This window comes from Pristis pectinata, chromosome 6, assembly GCF_009764475.1.
Source record: "Pristis pectinata isolate sPriPec2 chromosome 6, sPriPec2.1.pri, whole genome shotgun sequence".
NCBI lineage: Eukaryota > Metazoa > Chordata > Chondrichthyes > Rhinopristiformes > Pristidae > Pristis > Pristis pectinata.
Genome location: NC_067410.1, coordinates 67240972 through 67258458, shown reverse-complemented (window position 1 = coordinate 67258458; position 17487 = coordinate 67240972). Strand labels below are relative to the sequence as shown.

Genomic DNA, 17487 nt, shown 5'->3' with positions numbered 1-17487 from the left:
TGTTTTCTCCTTCCTTTAGGCAAACCTGTAATGATAATAACTGAGTACATGGAGAATGGATCTCTCGACTCATTTCTGAGGGTAGGGCCTGCTATATAATTAATACTATGACACTTATTATTGAAGTGATAATGATTCCCCCAAAGGAGAAGCTAGACTTTGCCTAAGTAATTAAAACAAATGAAGGTGAATTGTTACAACCAGATCAGTTCCCTGTTTAATTTACAGATCAAGGAGGATGTTTAAATATGCATTCACTTTGCCCTAACTCCTTTTCTGAATGTTGTTATGGTGCTCAAATATAACTTGCCTTCTCATTACTATTAGCCGCGAAATTGGGAAGATGAATGAAATGAATTCAGTCTTTCATTTTCTTGTCCCATGTAGAACTTGCTCTCTCCTCCCCCCACACAACAATTCCTGCCTGGTAATTCTCAAAAAAAAACTTGCTACGTTGTGTGCAGTTTGGTTTTGCTTTAGATTTCTTGGTGTGTTCTGCTGTTAGGAGAACTCTACTTGGGTTCAAAGATGCCCAAACTCTGCCAACTAACCTTTGGCTACACAATTAGCTTAGGATACCACCATGGCTCTATGATAGACCACCATACCTTGCCAAGCTTAAAACGTAAAGGAATTATGCTTTGAAATAATACATACATTTCCTTTGCAATCATTCATTTCCCTCCCCCAATTCCCATCTGGTTTCCTGCTGCAAATGATTTGCCAACTCCTTTCATTATACAGACAGGCATTGTTTAAAATTCAAATGAAGGCCTTTGTGATTAAACATTTTGACAGATCTTGTAGCAATTTAAAGAAATAATATGCAACAACCAAATACTGTGAGGAAAATATATTTTGACTCGAGTATAAGCAAGTTACAAGAGGACAGGAGTGAGATTTAACACCAGAATCCAGAGTGAAGCCAGTTAGTTTCTATAGTGATATCCAAGGTTAGTCTCAGATCAAGATGTCACTTCTGTCAACATTCTATTGTTTGAGTACTTGTCAATTACCACTCAAAGTAAATGCAAGTCTTTAATTATAAGTATATGACTCCAATACCCTTTTGGAGTTGTCCAACTCAGTTTAAATACAAGGGAGTCCCAGGGCTAATGTTAATGCTGCAGTTGGTGCTTTGATTGGGATGAGGAAGAGGACAATAAGATGAGAGATTGTATTGAGCATACTCTCCCCTTCAAATCTCCTCCTCTTATTTGGGGAAGGGTAGGTCTTCATGATTTCTGATATAGACTTGGACTCCAATAATCTGATAGCTCTTTGTTTGGAAATTCTGACGTTTTGGCATCTGGTTCACTCAGTTTGGAGTGTGAGCAGGGAATTCAGAGTGTAAGCTAGGTATGGGGCCAGGAGCATGGATAGGTTTGTGGACAGAGCTGTGATCCAGAGTGCTGATGTGTTTCAGCTTGTTTTGACAACTCACCAGGTTCTATTTCCTGCTCCCCGTAAATGCACCAGGGCTCAGTTCCCACTCCCATTAAACTCAGCGGATTCGCTGAAAAATTTATTATTTCATTGTGTAACACGTAAACAAAAGTGAAATAAAAATGTGTTGGAGTATTAATAGGAGTAATATCCTATAATCTGGAAAACCTGTGAAGTCCCAAGACTGCTGGATTATTCGAGTTTTACTGTACTTGGGTTTATTTGTCACAGCTGACAGGCTGCTGTTTTGCATGGAGCTACCGATGTGGCCATGAGAAGACTGGCATGTTCTTGGTGTTGGACACATAGGAAACTAGGTTGACTAATTTAAGATGTAAAGGACAGCGTGCAATTTGAATAATGGAACTTGATTCCTATATTAATCTTAAATAACTCAAGATAATGTGCTTTTGAAATTTAATCAGTATAATTCAGTACTATTTCATATGCAAGACTTAACATAACCACCTGGGTAATGATTATAGATTTGTAATTTATTCATGAATGAAAATTGATCAATGGTTCCTCAGTAATTCAATATTATCACTTGAAATTAATGTATTTTCATGCAGTTAAACCTATATTTCTACTGTATTTGTACTAACGTCTGTTCCATATACTTGACCTCTCACTTCGCTGGTAACACCCAATACCAAGATAAATAATGATATTGCTGAGAGACAAATTTCTGTCATGCAAACAACCACAGTTGAACTAGATTCAGTTAGTGCAGATGGGTACAGGGGCTGGTGTTCAAGGGCAAAGGCTTATAGCTGTGCCCGAACCAAAGATCTTCATAGCTCATTTCAGTAACTTCCCCTGGAATCTGATAGGAGAGGACAGTGGACCATGGAATAAAGGGAAAGAGGTGGAGAACCAGAGGGAGGACACAAAAAATGCCGCAGATTCCATCTTCTTCAGCCCTTTGTCTCTTCCACCTATTGCCTCCCAGCTTCTCACATCATTCCCATTTCCCCCCATCCCACCTACCTACCTTCTGCCTCCCACTTGAATTCACCTATCACCTGCTATATCATGCTCCTCCTCCCCCGACCCCACCACCACCCTTTTATTCTGACCTGCCCTGTTTCTTTCCAGTCCTGATGTAGGGTCCCGGCCCGAAACGTCCATAAACTGTTCATTTCCCTCCATAAATGCTGCCTGACCTGCTGAGTTACTCCAGCACTTTTTGTGTGTTGCTCCAGATTCCCATCATCTGCAGTCTTTCTTGAGTCTCAACTTTATGTATAGAATTTCATGGTCTCTATCAGTTGTCAGCAGACTTGCCCAGCAAGGATGGAGTTCAGGGAATGAATAATACACCAGACGTCCATACGAGTAGAGACACAAGAGACTGCAGATAGTACCTAGAGCAACAATCTGCTAGAACTCATCAGGTTGAGAAGCATCTATGGGAGGAAAGGAATTGTCTGCATTTTGGGTCGAAACCCTGCATCAGGACTGAGAGTGGATCTCGCCTCTCCGCTCTCAGTTCTGATGCAAGGTTTTGACCTGAAACGTCGACAATTAAATTCCTCCCACAGATGCTGCTCGACCTGCTCAGTTCCTCCAGCAGAATGTTTGTTGATCCATACGAGTGAATATGGTGCTCAGAGCACTTGCATAAAATTGCCAGATGGAATGTATTTTAAGGCATCTAGAGTGGCAAAATATACCACGAACCTATTTCTAACCAACTACACATCCAGGATAAATCTCATTTCACTTCAGTTTCATTTCCTCCAGAATTGCCCCATCTTCAAATTGAAACAATTCAAAGTTCAAGAATTCTACAGCAAATGAGTTTTTTGTCCCCAACTGGTTTTCAAGTGTATTATTGAAGTCTTTTTATCCCAAGAGTATCACTTTATGATTTTGAGGGAGTTTTCTCATCTGTTCAGGTTCATGTCCTACTACAAATGGTGCATTATGTGATTCTCTCAGGATTTAACAGAGCATTCTTCCAAAGTCAGCTTTGAGCCAAGCTGAGAGAACCACTGTGGTTTTCAAGACCAGGCATTTATTGTACATACTGTGTCTATATTTGACTCTATTCAACTTTGTATATAGTTCCATTCCTTTCTAATAGGTTGGTACCTAATATAAAGAATGCCACATTTAATTAAATGTTTTATACTTGTATGCAGAAGCATGATGGACAATTCACAGTCATTCAGCTGGTTGGAATGCTCAGAGGAATTGCCTCCGGGATGAAATATCTGTCGGATATGAATTACATACATCGGGACCTTGCAGCAAGAAACATTCTAGTGAACAGCAATTTTGTCTGCAAAGTCTCAGATTTTGGGTTGTCACGAGTGCTGGAGGATGACCCAGAGGCAGCCTATACAACCAGGGTGAGTGGACAGATCAAGCAGCAATTTCTGGCACTCTAAAGTTTGATACCTGATTCAGGTTACTGCATTGTGTTAGTACGCCTCAGTTTAAGCACTCTCAACGTCAGAAGGTGGTGTTCAACCCCTACCCAAGCAAAATCCAAGTTGATACTCCAATGCACGATACAGTTCTCCACTAACAGAGGCGCCTTTGTTCAAATGAGACAAAAGAAATAGTGCTCCACACAGAACAGGGAAAGTCTAGAAAACAATTCCAAGCCTTCTGGGATTGTGATAGTTGATCACAGATGCATCTTCCTTCCTTTGATTTTATTCCTTGCAGAGTTTTTGGATTATCTTTAGTTCGGGACCATCATTTTTGGTTTGACCTAGGAGTCTCAAAACAAAATCTCTGCCTAGTTTTAGCAATCTAATAGGAAGACACAAGAGAATTGTGGTCAGCCTGGAGCAGGGAAGCAAGGATTTCCAATTAATTACATTCTTTTCATAAATGACTGATTTTCTGGAACCATGGTTACTTACACAGATCAGTAAACCTGATGTGGACAAACAGTATCGAGTGAAAACAATTTCTACCCATCAACCTTTTATAAAAGAACGTTACAGTTTAAGTGCACAATCTGGCATTCCTTCCCCTCCCGCCCTCACCTTGCAAATTAATTCTCTTTATGTCCATGTGTCTTTCAGAAGTTACTGTTGAATCTGCTTCAGTATTCAGCTCTTAGCAGTAATATATATTATGTATTAATGATGTAAATCTCATTTCCACATTGGTTGTTTTGACAGTTTTACATCCATAATCTCTGGTTACTGACCCAATTGTCAGAAAAGAAGTATTGTGCCCTGCTTGTTCTTTCCTATGTTTTGAACACCTCTACAAAAGGTTTCCACTATTTGGACCTCTATACTCAAAATTATCCAATTGAAGTCAAAGTTTTCCTGCAGGCTAAGAATCTAATTGAGACTCTACCTCATGCAGTGTAATCTTAAAATCTGAAAATTAGACCTCAGCTATTGAAGAGAAAATAGGATAGAATTTTTCAAACAAAATGTTAGTGAAAACATGGTTGGGCTAATTGGAGGCCCTTCAAAATATAAACTTGTTAAGCTAGTCACAGCTGGGTGTGTAAGAGTTTAGTGCTGATCAAATTAAATGAATGAATAAGCATGAGTGTGTGAATTGTCTAATTCTGTTACAGATTACTTAACAAATGTGAATCAGAGTCATACAGCACAGAAATAGGCCTTTCGGCCCAGCTTGTACATGCCGACCAAGATACCCATCGAAGCTAGTCCTATTTGCCTGTGTTTGGCCCATATCCCTCTAAACCTTTCCTATCTATCTACCTGCCCAACTGTTTTTTTTTAAAAAGTTGTTATTGTACCTGCCTCAACCACTTCCTCTGGCAGCTCATTCATACATACATAAGTTGCCCCTCAAGTTGCTATTTAAATCGTTCCCCTCTCACCTTAAACCTATGCTTTCTAGTTCTCGATTCCCTAACCCTGGGAAAAAGACCGATTGCATTCACCCTATCCATGCCCCTCATGATTTTATACACCTCCAAAAGATCACCTCTCAGTCTCCTACACTCCAAGTCCAATAAAGTCCTAGCCTATCCAACCTGTCCCTATAACTCAGTCCCTCGAGTCCTGTAAGCAAAACAAAGGACAAGATTTAATCGGTGCAGAAGTTAGAGATTATTTATGCTAAATGCAAAGGTGATAGGTGGTACCAAAGATACATTAGAGCCAGGTGTATTATTAGAGTCAGATATATTATTAGAGTAATACAAGAGTAATTTTTCCTTGGAATCCACCATATATTGCTCAGTTAGATGCTCTTCAGAATGAATGTCATTACCCATTCTTCAACATTGGGAGCTTTATAAAAGTGATCTTAAAAAGGTTAAGTGCAAGATAAAGGTAGACAGGTCTAGGAAGGAAATTCCAGAGCAGATGTAGCTGCAACGGTCAAGTGATTGATCAAGAGGCAACAACTAGAGGAACAAAGATTGTTGGAGATTACAGATATAGGGAGGGGACAAGACAATGAAGGATTTTGAAAGCATGGGTGAGATATCATTTAAATGGGACTTTATTTTGATCACCAGACACAAGAATGAATGGACAATTCAATTTAGGCAGAAGCATTTTGGATTATGGAAGATAGGAATGGGCATCTTAGAACTGGCAGGACTGGAGATAACAAAGTTTATGGAAGAGTGCTTCAGCAATCAGAAGTGATTATAATGACAGCATGAATGTGGCCTAAATTCATTGGGCTGAAGGAGGAACTTGGAAAGAACAGAAAGTTCAGAGCTAGGGGAAATTTATAGGAATTTGAACAGGGGAAGAGCTTGAAGTGACCGAGATAGCTGATCAGATGCTCTCAACCATATTGTCTTTTGAACCCCATCACAAACGTCATTCCCTAGCCAGTGGCTCCACTCCCCTTCCTAGCACTTGGCTCAGCTTAAACCAGACAATATTCAATCTTGGTGTTATATTTGACCCCAAATTGAACTTGGGACCACCCATTCAGCCCATCAATAAAATCTCTCCATTATATCATCCTCTCCCATTGCCCCAACTCATTTGCTGCTGAAATACTTGTCCACAAATTTGTTACCTCTGGTCCTGCTTTCTCCAAAATTCACATTTCCTCTACCTTCCATTAACTCAAAGTAATCCAAAGCTTTGCTGCCTCTGTTTCAACTTGCATTTCCTTGAGTCTGATGAAATCAAAGTTGGTCATGTGTTGCCCCAATTTTGAAGTTATCCATAAGCTCCCTGCACTTGGTCTTGGAACTAAGGTTGAAACTAAGCAAGGTGGATTTAAGGTTAAACAAACAATCTGCTGGAGGAACTCAGCGGGTCGGCAGCATCTGTGGGAAGAAAGGAACTGTCGACATTTTGGGTCGAAGCCCTGCATCCAGACTTTAAGGATAGGTGCATTAAAGCATCATAGGGTTACCTTTGCATTCCAGGATGATCTTGGAATAGCAAGTAGCTTTGGCAAAAGAGAACAAGTCTCATGCTGTTTAATGGGGTGCTCCCAGATCTGGAGCGAATGGTCAAAAGTCAGTCCACATCCATTCAGAAGTTTCAGTTTTGATGAATCTCATATCTCAGCAAAAATAAAACAGTGTGAGGGCGGGATAAAGCTTTTTATATTTATGCTTTAATTAAATCAATCTTCTGCATCTCAAACGTTTTGCCTGCATACATTTTCAGGGAGGTAAGATCCCCATCCGATGGACAGCCCCAGAGGCTATTGCCTACCGCAAGTTCACTTCAGCCAGCGATGTGTGGAGTTACGGGATTGTTATGTGGGAAGTGATGTCATATGGAGAGAGGCCTTACTGGGAAATGTCCAATCAGGATGTAAGTAGCAAAAACACATGCCCGGGTATGGATTTTAATGTATTATGGCTTAGATTGTTCACTTAACCTTGTGATATTCTGTATTACATTGCAACAAGAGTCTCCATTACATATTTCCACCCTGCCAATTTGCTCCCTTCCCTTTGTTCAGGATTTATTTTCAATAGTGCAGATTGTTCTCTAGTCCATCAACTTTGTGTCCATTTTTTTGGTGACCTTCAAATCGATGCCACTGGATTGCAAACTCATTGATTTTGCTAATCCCTTTGACTGACAGAGTGAGTGTAGCACCTATCCTTACTCAGAGTAAACTACATGTATGTGGAACCTCAGCCAGACTTCACCACAGTGAATAGCTAACTTGTTACAAAGGACAGACTAAGAAAATACCATTTAGGCTCACCAAGGCAGCAGATGATTAAGGGCAAAGCTTCCATGGAGAAAATGTTAACTCCTGCCAAATTCCTAATACAAATTTGCCACAGTTCAATAGTTGTGTTAAGTAATGCAATAGGCAGCAAGGGATCATGTTGAAAGTGGATGATAACTGTGCTAAAATGGATATTTTGAGATTAAAATCATATTTAGTCAAAATAATTTGGATAACTAATTACTAAATTAAATGAAAATATTACAAGCCATCCCCAAGAGACAACTCAGACTGGAGAAACTGGTTGGAGCCTTTATACTGTATTCCTTGAATGGTCATCTTGGTCCTGCAATGAGGTTGCAATAAGCCAACAGGTCTCTTCACTGAAGATCAACTTAATTTCTAAATATTTGAAAGTCTGATAACTTCCACTATTGACAGCAGCTTCTTATAACCCAAATCTATTCTCACAAGTTTTTCCCTAACAATTTTTCCCATAGGCTGAGCCAGTTCTTTCCAAAAAGATGGGCTTCTAAAATAGTTTGAACAACTGCTTCTTATTGCTGATAAAATTATAGGGTAGATCATTCAAAATACCAGAAGTTCAGTTGAATACTGACTTGAGATTATTGGCAGTTGCTACTTAAGAATGTAATTCTCACCTCGCATATTCTGATCAAGATGCAACTAAAGAATTGCAGAATTTACTGCATCCATTAAATTTGTCACATGTCGATAGCTAACCCATTCTTCCAGAACACTGACTGAAATTTCAGAAGTATTTTCTTATTAATTTACTGTATATATTATGAAACTTTATACAATAGTTCAGCATACCATGCTCCATATCAATGATATATTCCATTTATTTATTCTCCACAAAAGTGTGAAAAGTGATTTAGTTCCTTGGGCCATGCATCTTGCAAGGACCAGTAACTGTATTAATTGGAAGTCAGGGTAAAAACTCTTATGTCCTCCACAGGTGATTAAAGCAATAGATGAAGGATATCGCTTGCCTGCGCCAATGGATTGTCCTGCTGTGCTTCATCAGTTGATGTTAGATTGCTGGCAAAAAGCACGAGGAGATAGACCAAAATTTGGCCAGATCGTGAACATTCTCGACAAGCTGATACGAAATCCCAGTTGTCTCAAAACGTTAGCCAATGATGCAGCTTGGTAAGATTTATCACCATTAATATTGAAATAGAAGGCTCATTTTGAAAGGTCAGAAGGACAAACACATGATTGAAAGAAATTAGTATTGATATATAAAGAACGTGTCTCAACTTTTCTTTGTCAATTGTTTTTGTGTATGCGCAGGTCAGGCAGTATGTTACAGGATCCATGTACTCCAGACACTTCCACCATCACTACAGTAGATGAATGGCTTGATGGTATCAAAATGGGCCAATACAAAGAGAATTTCTCATCAGCTGGTTATGCCACATTGGACACTGTTGTGTACATAAACAGCAGGTATTGTCAGCAGTAATGCCAAGGGAACGGATTCCCTTTTACAGGATCCTGAATCTTTCATTTAAATGTTACTAAAAATAGCCACACTTTTACAATTAACTATTTTGTGATCAATATGAATCTTTGATTTTATGACCCATTCCCAGTACAGTCAGCAAATTGACACTTTCTAAGCTAGTCAAGCTAGAGATCACAGATAATATCTGTACTTAATTTAAATCATAGAATTATTATAGCATAAAAGTCAGTACAGAGACCATTTGGTCCATCAAGTCTCTGCCTGCTCCTAATAAAACAGTCCCATTCTCTACCACCCCTCTCTTTCCCCAAAATTCTGCAAACTATTCTCTCTCAAGTGTCTATCCAGTGTCCTTTTGAAAACACAGATTGATTCAATTTTCACTTTGACAGGCAGTGAACTTCATATCTTGACTCACTAGTCAAAAGAAAGATTTTTGTCACATCCTCTCTTTGTAACTCTTGCTCAAAATGTTCAATCTGTTTCTCTTTGTCCTGGATCTATTTGATAATGAGAACAGCTTTCCTTCGTTTGCCCTAGTCAAACCAGTCATGATCTTGTACACCTCTGCCAAGTCTCCCCACAACCAACTTTTCTCCAAGGAGAACAATTCCAGCTTCTCCAACCAAACATTTTAGCTGCAATCCTTCTGCCCTAGAGCCATTCTAATAAATCAGTTTTGTATACTCTCCAGGCTCTTCACATCCTTCTTAAAGCATGATGACAGATTGATTGACCAAGCCTCGAAACTGACATTTTGTTAACCATTTTATGATTAATTTCTCAAATTGTGCTGTGGGTTAATGTTTGGCCTTGGAAACTGGGAAGCATATGTACAAAATTATGCTTTTCTTTGAACCTTATGACATAGCTTTATAAATATTTAACATTTTAATTGCATACATAGCTGCTCATTTCATAACAAATATTCCGTGGATGAACTCTTACTATTTCTCTTGCTGGGCTCCAGTTTAACGATAGGTTTCATTTTGAATCGATGTGCCATTTTGTAGCATTTGTAACAAAATTATAAACTTATTCACAAAACCATTTATAAAGGAAATGGTGTCACTGTATTTTTCACATTAGCAAAATGTGGTGTGGTGTTGGTCTGCAGTTTCGAAATCGCCACAGGGTCTCTCTCAATCCCTTACTCCATCATCCATGGGAGATTGGGGGTCTCCCACCAATATTCTACCCCACCATCATTAATTGGTTATTCTCTAGATTGAAAGCAGGATTAGGTAGTCCTGAAATATGCTCCTGCATCTCAAAAGAATTTGCTGCAAAATTCATCATGACATACCTGTCCCTCAAACCTTTAAATATTGAATATTCTACACTGTCTCCTAACTGCATAATGCATAACACCTACCACTTCCTCCCCTGAGGCATTTGTTACCAATTCCTCCTTTACAAAGCAGTTCATGGTTTTGGAAACCTCATTTAACCTTGACTGTTGTCATGGCATTTCCATATTACCTTGGTTAATGTACTTTCATTCCCGTCTGGTTTCCCTCCTCCTAACTAGGTTTGAATTCCATCCTGCCTCCGTAACCATTTCCAGTACAGCCTTGGTGCACACAATTCCCCTCCAATGCCAGCTTTGCCAAATCCCACCACGTATCCTCTTTTCGTCAGGTGTTACATACCCTGTGCATTGCAGTTTTGCTTTCCACTTTCAGAAGTCTCCTCAAAGCCATCTCTCTTCAACCATGGATTTTCAACTTATTTTCGCTATTGGGATGATAGAAAATACAAAATGCATTTTAAATACTGTTAGTAGAGCGAAAGATCATCATATTCTAATATTTTCATTACCAGTCTTTGCTTTTCATTATTAATATCTTGACTTCAATTTATATAATTGGCTGTGAATTTAGAATGGTGTCCCACCCATAGAAGTAAGAGCGTCCGTGGGAAATGGAAACATGCAAAATATTGAATCAGGCTGGTTGTTTTAATTTGTTGCTCTGATTGACTTTTCTCCTTCCACTTTCTAGTGACCTCTGCAGAATTGGAGTGACATTAGTTGGGCACCAGAAGCGGATCCTCTGGAGCATTCAGAACCTTTACGCCATGGCCAACCAGATACATGGAACACATATTCAAGTATAATCACTGCAGCAAAGCAGTGTGGTTGGACTCTTAGAGAAAAAGAAAGCCACTGAATGCCCTGCTTCCTTCCTCTGAATAACAGCTCCTTTATCACGTGAAGAGAAAACAGCCTTTCTTCAAAACACACACCCAGCATTCATACAGCATGCAATTGGCATTCCTTGCAGCAAAATAATTATCAGCACATCTCATTCAAACTTTGCAAATGAGAAAAAGAATGTGCTGAAGAGTCATGGTCTGATTCATTGCAGAGAAAAAGGTAGCTTCCTACACGTAGATTTCTTGCTCTACAGATGATACTTTACAATAGCCATCTCATTTCTGGTTTGTTTTTTTTAATCTGAATCCCTGTGATAACTGTAAAAAGCTTATTATTTGTTTGAAGACAGCTTCATTAGCCCAGCAACTGCTGATATAATAAATAAATCTTCCCTTGACCTGCTATCCCATGCACAGAGCTGGGAGTAAGATGGAGTTCCAGTTTTGAATATGGCTTAAATGCATGACAATTGGCCAACTAAATGAATAGAATACATAGAATCAGCTGCCCGTGCTCGAGTAGATCAAAATTTGGACATATTCAGGGTTTTTTTTTTCTAAATTAAGTAGTAATGTTGAAGACAAGTACACAGAGTTGAATGGATAGGAAAGACAAGGTCAGATTAACTGGGAATTATTGCTTAGGCAATTCCAAGCACAGACCTTAAAAGCTTATTTAATGTTCTGTGGGATATGCCCAAATCTTATGAATTAAACAATATTAATTGACTGAGCAAGTGTAAGGCGAGTGAATTCTTGCGATAAATTACTGAGGAACACCCATCATATACTAGTGTACACAATAAGCCCATGTTGGAATTGAAATCAAGGTCTGAACTCAAAATCCAAAATGGAGTTTGGATTCCAGCTTCAACATATTGGGAGGTGAGCTTCACTTATGTGAATTGCATAGATTGGAAAATGAATGGCTGACAAGTGAGAGCCATGAAATTATACAGACATTAGGCAGAATCTGAGGATGCACAAGTGTTGAAGAAACTAAAAGAACAGTTAAGTGATTTTGGATTTGAACTTCGATTGTCTGTTACAAAAAAATGATTTATCTCAAAAGCAAAGCTTATTTTGCTGTCAAATGCAGAGCCAATAATGATACAAATCTATTTGACTGGAACACTAGACATTCAAATTGTTTGTCTTTGATGCTATAATTATTATGTATGGAAACAACTTAATCCTCCACTGTTTCAACCACCACTTTCCACATTTATTAATTTTTCAGAATGCCATTATTACAGGCAAGGACAGTACTTATTGTCCATCATTAGCTGCCCATGATGAGAGTGTGGTACAGCACCTTCTCTATTTAAATCCTTCTGATGAAGGAACTCCCAGAATGCTGTTCAGCAGGGAGTTCCAGGATTAAGGTCCAGCATCAAAGAAGGAACGGTACTATAGTTCCAAGTCAGGCTGGCATGCAACTTGGAAGGGGGAACCTCTATATGGTGGTGCTCCCATGCAGCTGAAGCACTTGTTCTTGGTAGCAAAGGATTTGGGAAGATGAAGTAGCCTGGGTAAGTAACTGCAGTATATTTTGTAGATGATACACACTGCAGCCACATTGTGTAACTGTGCAGTGTATTCTGCACACTTAAATAGTCCACGAGTTTAGCTGTACCATCATGTTATTTTTCTTTCCTGTTACTACATTCAGAGTTAGAGTTGAACAAATACATAAGGAGGAGAGGTGTGGGCCATGCAGAATGGTGTTTTGCCAATCTCAGCCGTACATTTCTTTAACATACATTTAGGCACCTGACCAAATTAAAGGAAACATCAGTGGGAATGAACAGCAAAAAATAGGAAAGATGGAATTCAATCATACTGTAATCATTTTAGCTATGATTTCATTTGTAATATAAAGCTACAGCCACTTATTTTTAAATATTAGCCTTCATTCTACTACATACTATGTGTAGCAGTGTAGCATTAACCCCATCTCTCTGGGTCTCATTGCTACCCAGCCTTGCCATTACACATGCTTCTATGGATTGAGATATATTCTTTTCTCCAGTTAATCTTTTCCCCTCTCGCCTCATATGAGAAGTACCAGATTTCTTTCTGTACCCACTACAATAAGACAAAGAGCTGGATAGGAAAGGGGAGATAAGAAAGGAACCATTGGAGAGTAAAAAAATTAGGGAAGCTAGGAACTATAGAACATAAAGGATTGTTCCTGTTTTATAGAAGACTTTTTCAACCAATGTGTAACCGTTAGAAACACATGCTTCATATTTCTTCTATCTCTAACATAGTTGAGTGTACATGCTGCAATCTTCTAAGGCACATACAAGTCGAGTCCAAGCAAAACTCCAGTTTATGAAATTGATGCTAGTACTTATATTAACTGACCCAATTATATTTACCACTTTAGAACACTAAATAATAGGTTTATTAAAATTAACTTAGGTAAACTTTAACAACATTTTTAAGAAAAAATAAATTGGAAACCAATCACAAATCAAAGTTGAAATTAAAAAAAAACCTGCAGATGCTGGAAATCTGAAACAAAAACAAAAAATGCTGGAAAAGCTCAGCAAGTCAGGCAGCATCTGTGGGAAGAGAAACAGTCAATGTTTCAGATCTGTGACCCTTTATCAGAACCCAAAAAGAGTGGCAGACCAGAAGTTTTTTTCAGCATTTTCTGTTTTTGTTACAAATAAAGGTTGAATGATTATTACTATAATATTTTCTGACAGTTTGTATTAATGTTTATTTCTCTGGACTAATTTTGATGTATGGTGGTCAGAAAGAGCAAAGATCCTTTTGTGTACCTTTGTTTAAAAAAAATGTTGTATGCCTGAATATTAGCAATGGAGACACAAGTTAACTACACCCAAAGCATACAGGAAATCTTTCCCCATGTAAACATTATGAAGTTGGGTGGTATAGGTTGCCTCAATGGCATATCATTTCCCAAGGACTTATTGAAATGGTGTTATCAAGCTCAGCTGTTTCTTGTATAAAGTCTATAACATTATGGTCATAGCTTGGAACCAAAATCACATATGTTTGGGGAAAAGAATTGAACGGTGGGTTTAAAACTTCTTGTTATTACTACTCTTTACTGCAACTATTTGTGGACTGCCAGTGGGAAAGAGGTAATGAGAGGTGATTATGGAACAAAACAGGAATTTTTGAAAGACGTCTTTTGACATTGTGAATTACTTTGAATATTACAAGATGGTCACTCTGTATTAAGCACCAGTTAGAATAATGGCCGTGTTAAGTATCAATCCGAGAAGGTGACACCATCTGTCAAAATTTAACTGTGGTAATGAAGTGAAGAAAATGTGTATGCATGTAGTTATATTAGGGTATCTGTTTAAGATCACAAACAGCTGAGAGTATTATAAGGCTTGGAGTCCCAAATTATACAGCAAGAAGTCCATTGGAATGTTTGTGTAGTTGTATTTTTTTTAAACAGCAATTGTGAAACTAAGATGTCATAAGACCATGTTTTGATCTACACCTTTTACCCAAGTGTGACTGAGTGGCAGCACACCCACATTATTACTATTCTTTGCATCAGTATGAAGCTGAAATTGCTTTACATTGTCAATCTATGTAGTATACACAACCAACAGAGAAATAAACAACAAAGGATACATGGGTGGGGAGCTACGAAAGGGAAGACAAGGCTGAGATACGTAGCAAATTAGGAGGAACTGAGATGGTTCAATTTAATCAGATATGGCTGATTTCACCACATTCACCTGACTTTTACAAGTTCAATAACTTAGCCTTTTTTTTGAAAAAACAGAAGAGGACAGTGAAAGATTCTTCAGCATAACTTGTTACAGGCTTCAAATATTTACTTGTAAATTTACTCTCTAGAAGTTTAGGAAGAACTGATGAGCTTTTAAAACGCAGAGCCCCACCATTTTGTAACTGCACCATGGCAACAGCAGAACAGGAGACAAACATTGTACTATATTGTATAAAATGTACAGCGTGACTGACCTAAGTATAGAATGTTTATAATTGTGAATTTTTAAAATTACTAAAAGCTGAACCAGTTCCATCAGTATGTGCAGAATGACTGAACAAAATGGCTTCCATTGGAAAAGTCTGCATATTTGAGAAAAAATTAACATTTGCGATAAGTGAAGGGTAGCAACTCTCCTGCGTGATAAAATTTTGTTGAAGATATTTAGGGCTGTGCCAATCAATTGTAATTGGAGGTTGAATACAATTGGACAACATGACATTGAATCAGTCATATTGAGTATGGTCCAGAGGTGATCACAAGTTCAGTTAACATCTGAAATTATACATCAAAGAGTGCTTCATGACTGTTAAGTACTTTGGAATGCTTGGTCAAGTAAGGCACCAGACAAGCCCTGCAAAAATAAAAAACTCAAATGTGTATAGGATAAAAATGGTGCTAAAATTATTTTCTGTTCCTCTGTCCCCATCCCAGATAGTTAGCAAATTATTGCACCACACAGGTTGGATAACCTGAGCTAGGAAGCAACTCAAGTACTACAATGGTCGCAAAAGGGATGTAGGAAAATCATATGGAATTCCTGCTCTGTGTGCCAGCTTGACTGTGCACCTCGCATGGTCAATCCTACTGACACTAATTCCCTGGACCACACACATTGTGGAACTGAAGGTTAGCCTGAACTCATGGATTTGCCTGGAGTCAGTGCACCCAAGGTGATTAAAGGGTTGTTTCTCAGAAGAAAGAGAAGCAATTGGCTTTTCAGCCCTTTGTCCCTGCTCATATCAACTTAGTAAAGAATCTTTGTAATCCAACAATTCCCCAATAAAGTGCTGGAACCTTCCGAGCAATGTGGGCTTTTACATTGACTATTGTGATGGCTGTTTCAATGCTTTCCACTGTTACCAGTTGTTCTTTGTATCATCAGCCCAGTCTGTTGGTACAGCCCTAAAGACTGATGAACCTGGTCTCAGACTGAGTGTGTGAGATATGAGACTGTGGCCTTTTTGCAATGTATGTATTAATTTATGCTTCTTAATTTGTGAGCTTTATTCCCGGTTTGCTGTATCTAGTGGCCATTGTTCCTCCATATTGCTCTAAGGAGCTTGCTGGTGGTGCATCAGCTTGGTTTTAATTTTTAATGTCGCTGTAATAAATCTGCAAATATTTTTGATTTTTTTTCCACCTAGAAGACTTCCGTCTCCAACTTATTGTGCCTGGTGTTAACTGATGGAACAGGTTTCCACAATCAAATAAATTTCCTTTGCCAAATGAAAACTGATCACCTAATCCACAATCTTTTTTCCTAGTACTCTTCAGGATTCCCACTTGCAGCACACATATTTAGTGGAAAGACATTTCCTTCAATCCATTCACGCTGATTGCAGGGAACCTCTTTCACTCAACCTGGCCACATCTCTGCCATTACTATTTGAATTCAGGCTGCTCAAAGTGGGTGATCAGGTCTTCCAATTGATCTCACTTAGCTTAGAGAGAGATTCAGCATGACAGCATGCCCTTCAGCCCATCGTGTCCACACCAACCACTCATTTATACTAATTCTACACGAATCCCAATTTTTTTTTATTCTCCCCACACTTTCATCAACTCCCGCCAGATTCTACCCACTCACCTGCACACTAGTGGACAACTAACCTATGAATCTGCATGTATTCGTGATGTGGGAGGAAACCAGAGCACCCAGAGGAAACACACATTTACAGAAAAAGCACGCAAACTCCACACAGCTCTGGAGGTCAGGGCTGAACCCTGGGTTTCCAGCGCTGCAAAGCAGCTGCACTACTGCGCTGTTCCTAACTTAGCACATCACTGGAAGACTGCATGGACAAGATGCCAAGTACCCCAGCAAAAGGTTGTATGGCACTGTATTGTCAAAGACCCTCCAAGAGAATCCAGAGTCCTTTCAAGAGAGCCAGCATTCCCCTGAAATAACACTTAGTTAGGGAGTTACAAATATGAGACTGCACTCAACCATTACACAACTTCTGGGAACATATAGTTATGGAAGGTGGATTCATATATAAAAATCCAGAGAAAAATATTGCACATTTTGCACTCAAAATTATGTTAGAATCATATTGATTTTGTTTAACCTCAAGCGATTCATGACAATCAGCAAGATCTTAATTTGGGAAAATGCCTCAATATCTTCTGCCAGTTTCTCCAGTAATAGTGCAGATGAGAGCTTATACTGAAAATTTCCTGTGGACCTTATTTATTTGGACCCAAATGCAAAAAAAAAATCAATAAAACAAGCACAAATATAACTTTACTAATGGTTGCCCATTAG

At 38.7% G+C, this 17487-nt stretch overlaps 1 protein-coding gene across 1 annotated transcript in view; it reads left to right on the top strand.

Moving 5' to 3' along the window:
• LOC127571176 (ephrin type-A receptor 3-like) overlaps window positions 1-16350 on the top strand; it is a 281826-nt gene extending 265476 nt beyond the window's left edge. Inside the window, exons 12-17 of the mRNA XM_052017293.1 lie at window positions 20-81; window positions 3594-3803; window positions 7041-7190; window positions 8543-8736; window positions 8881-9036; window positions 11059-16350. Coding sequence (XP_051873253.1) covers window positions 20-81; window positions 3594-3803; window positions 7041-7190; window positions 8543-8736; window positions 8881-9036; window positions 11059-11173 — 887 coding nt within the window. The 3' untranslated portion in view covers window positions 11174-16350. The remainder of the gene's footprint in view (window positions 1-19; window positions 82-3593; window positions 3804-7040; window positions 7191-8542; window positions 8737-8880; window positions 9037-11058) is intronic.
• Window positions 16351-17487: the final 1137 nt, after the last annotated feature.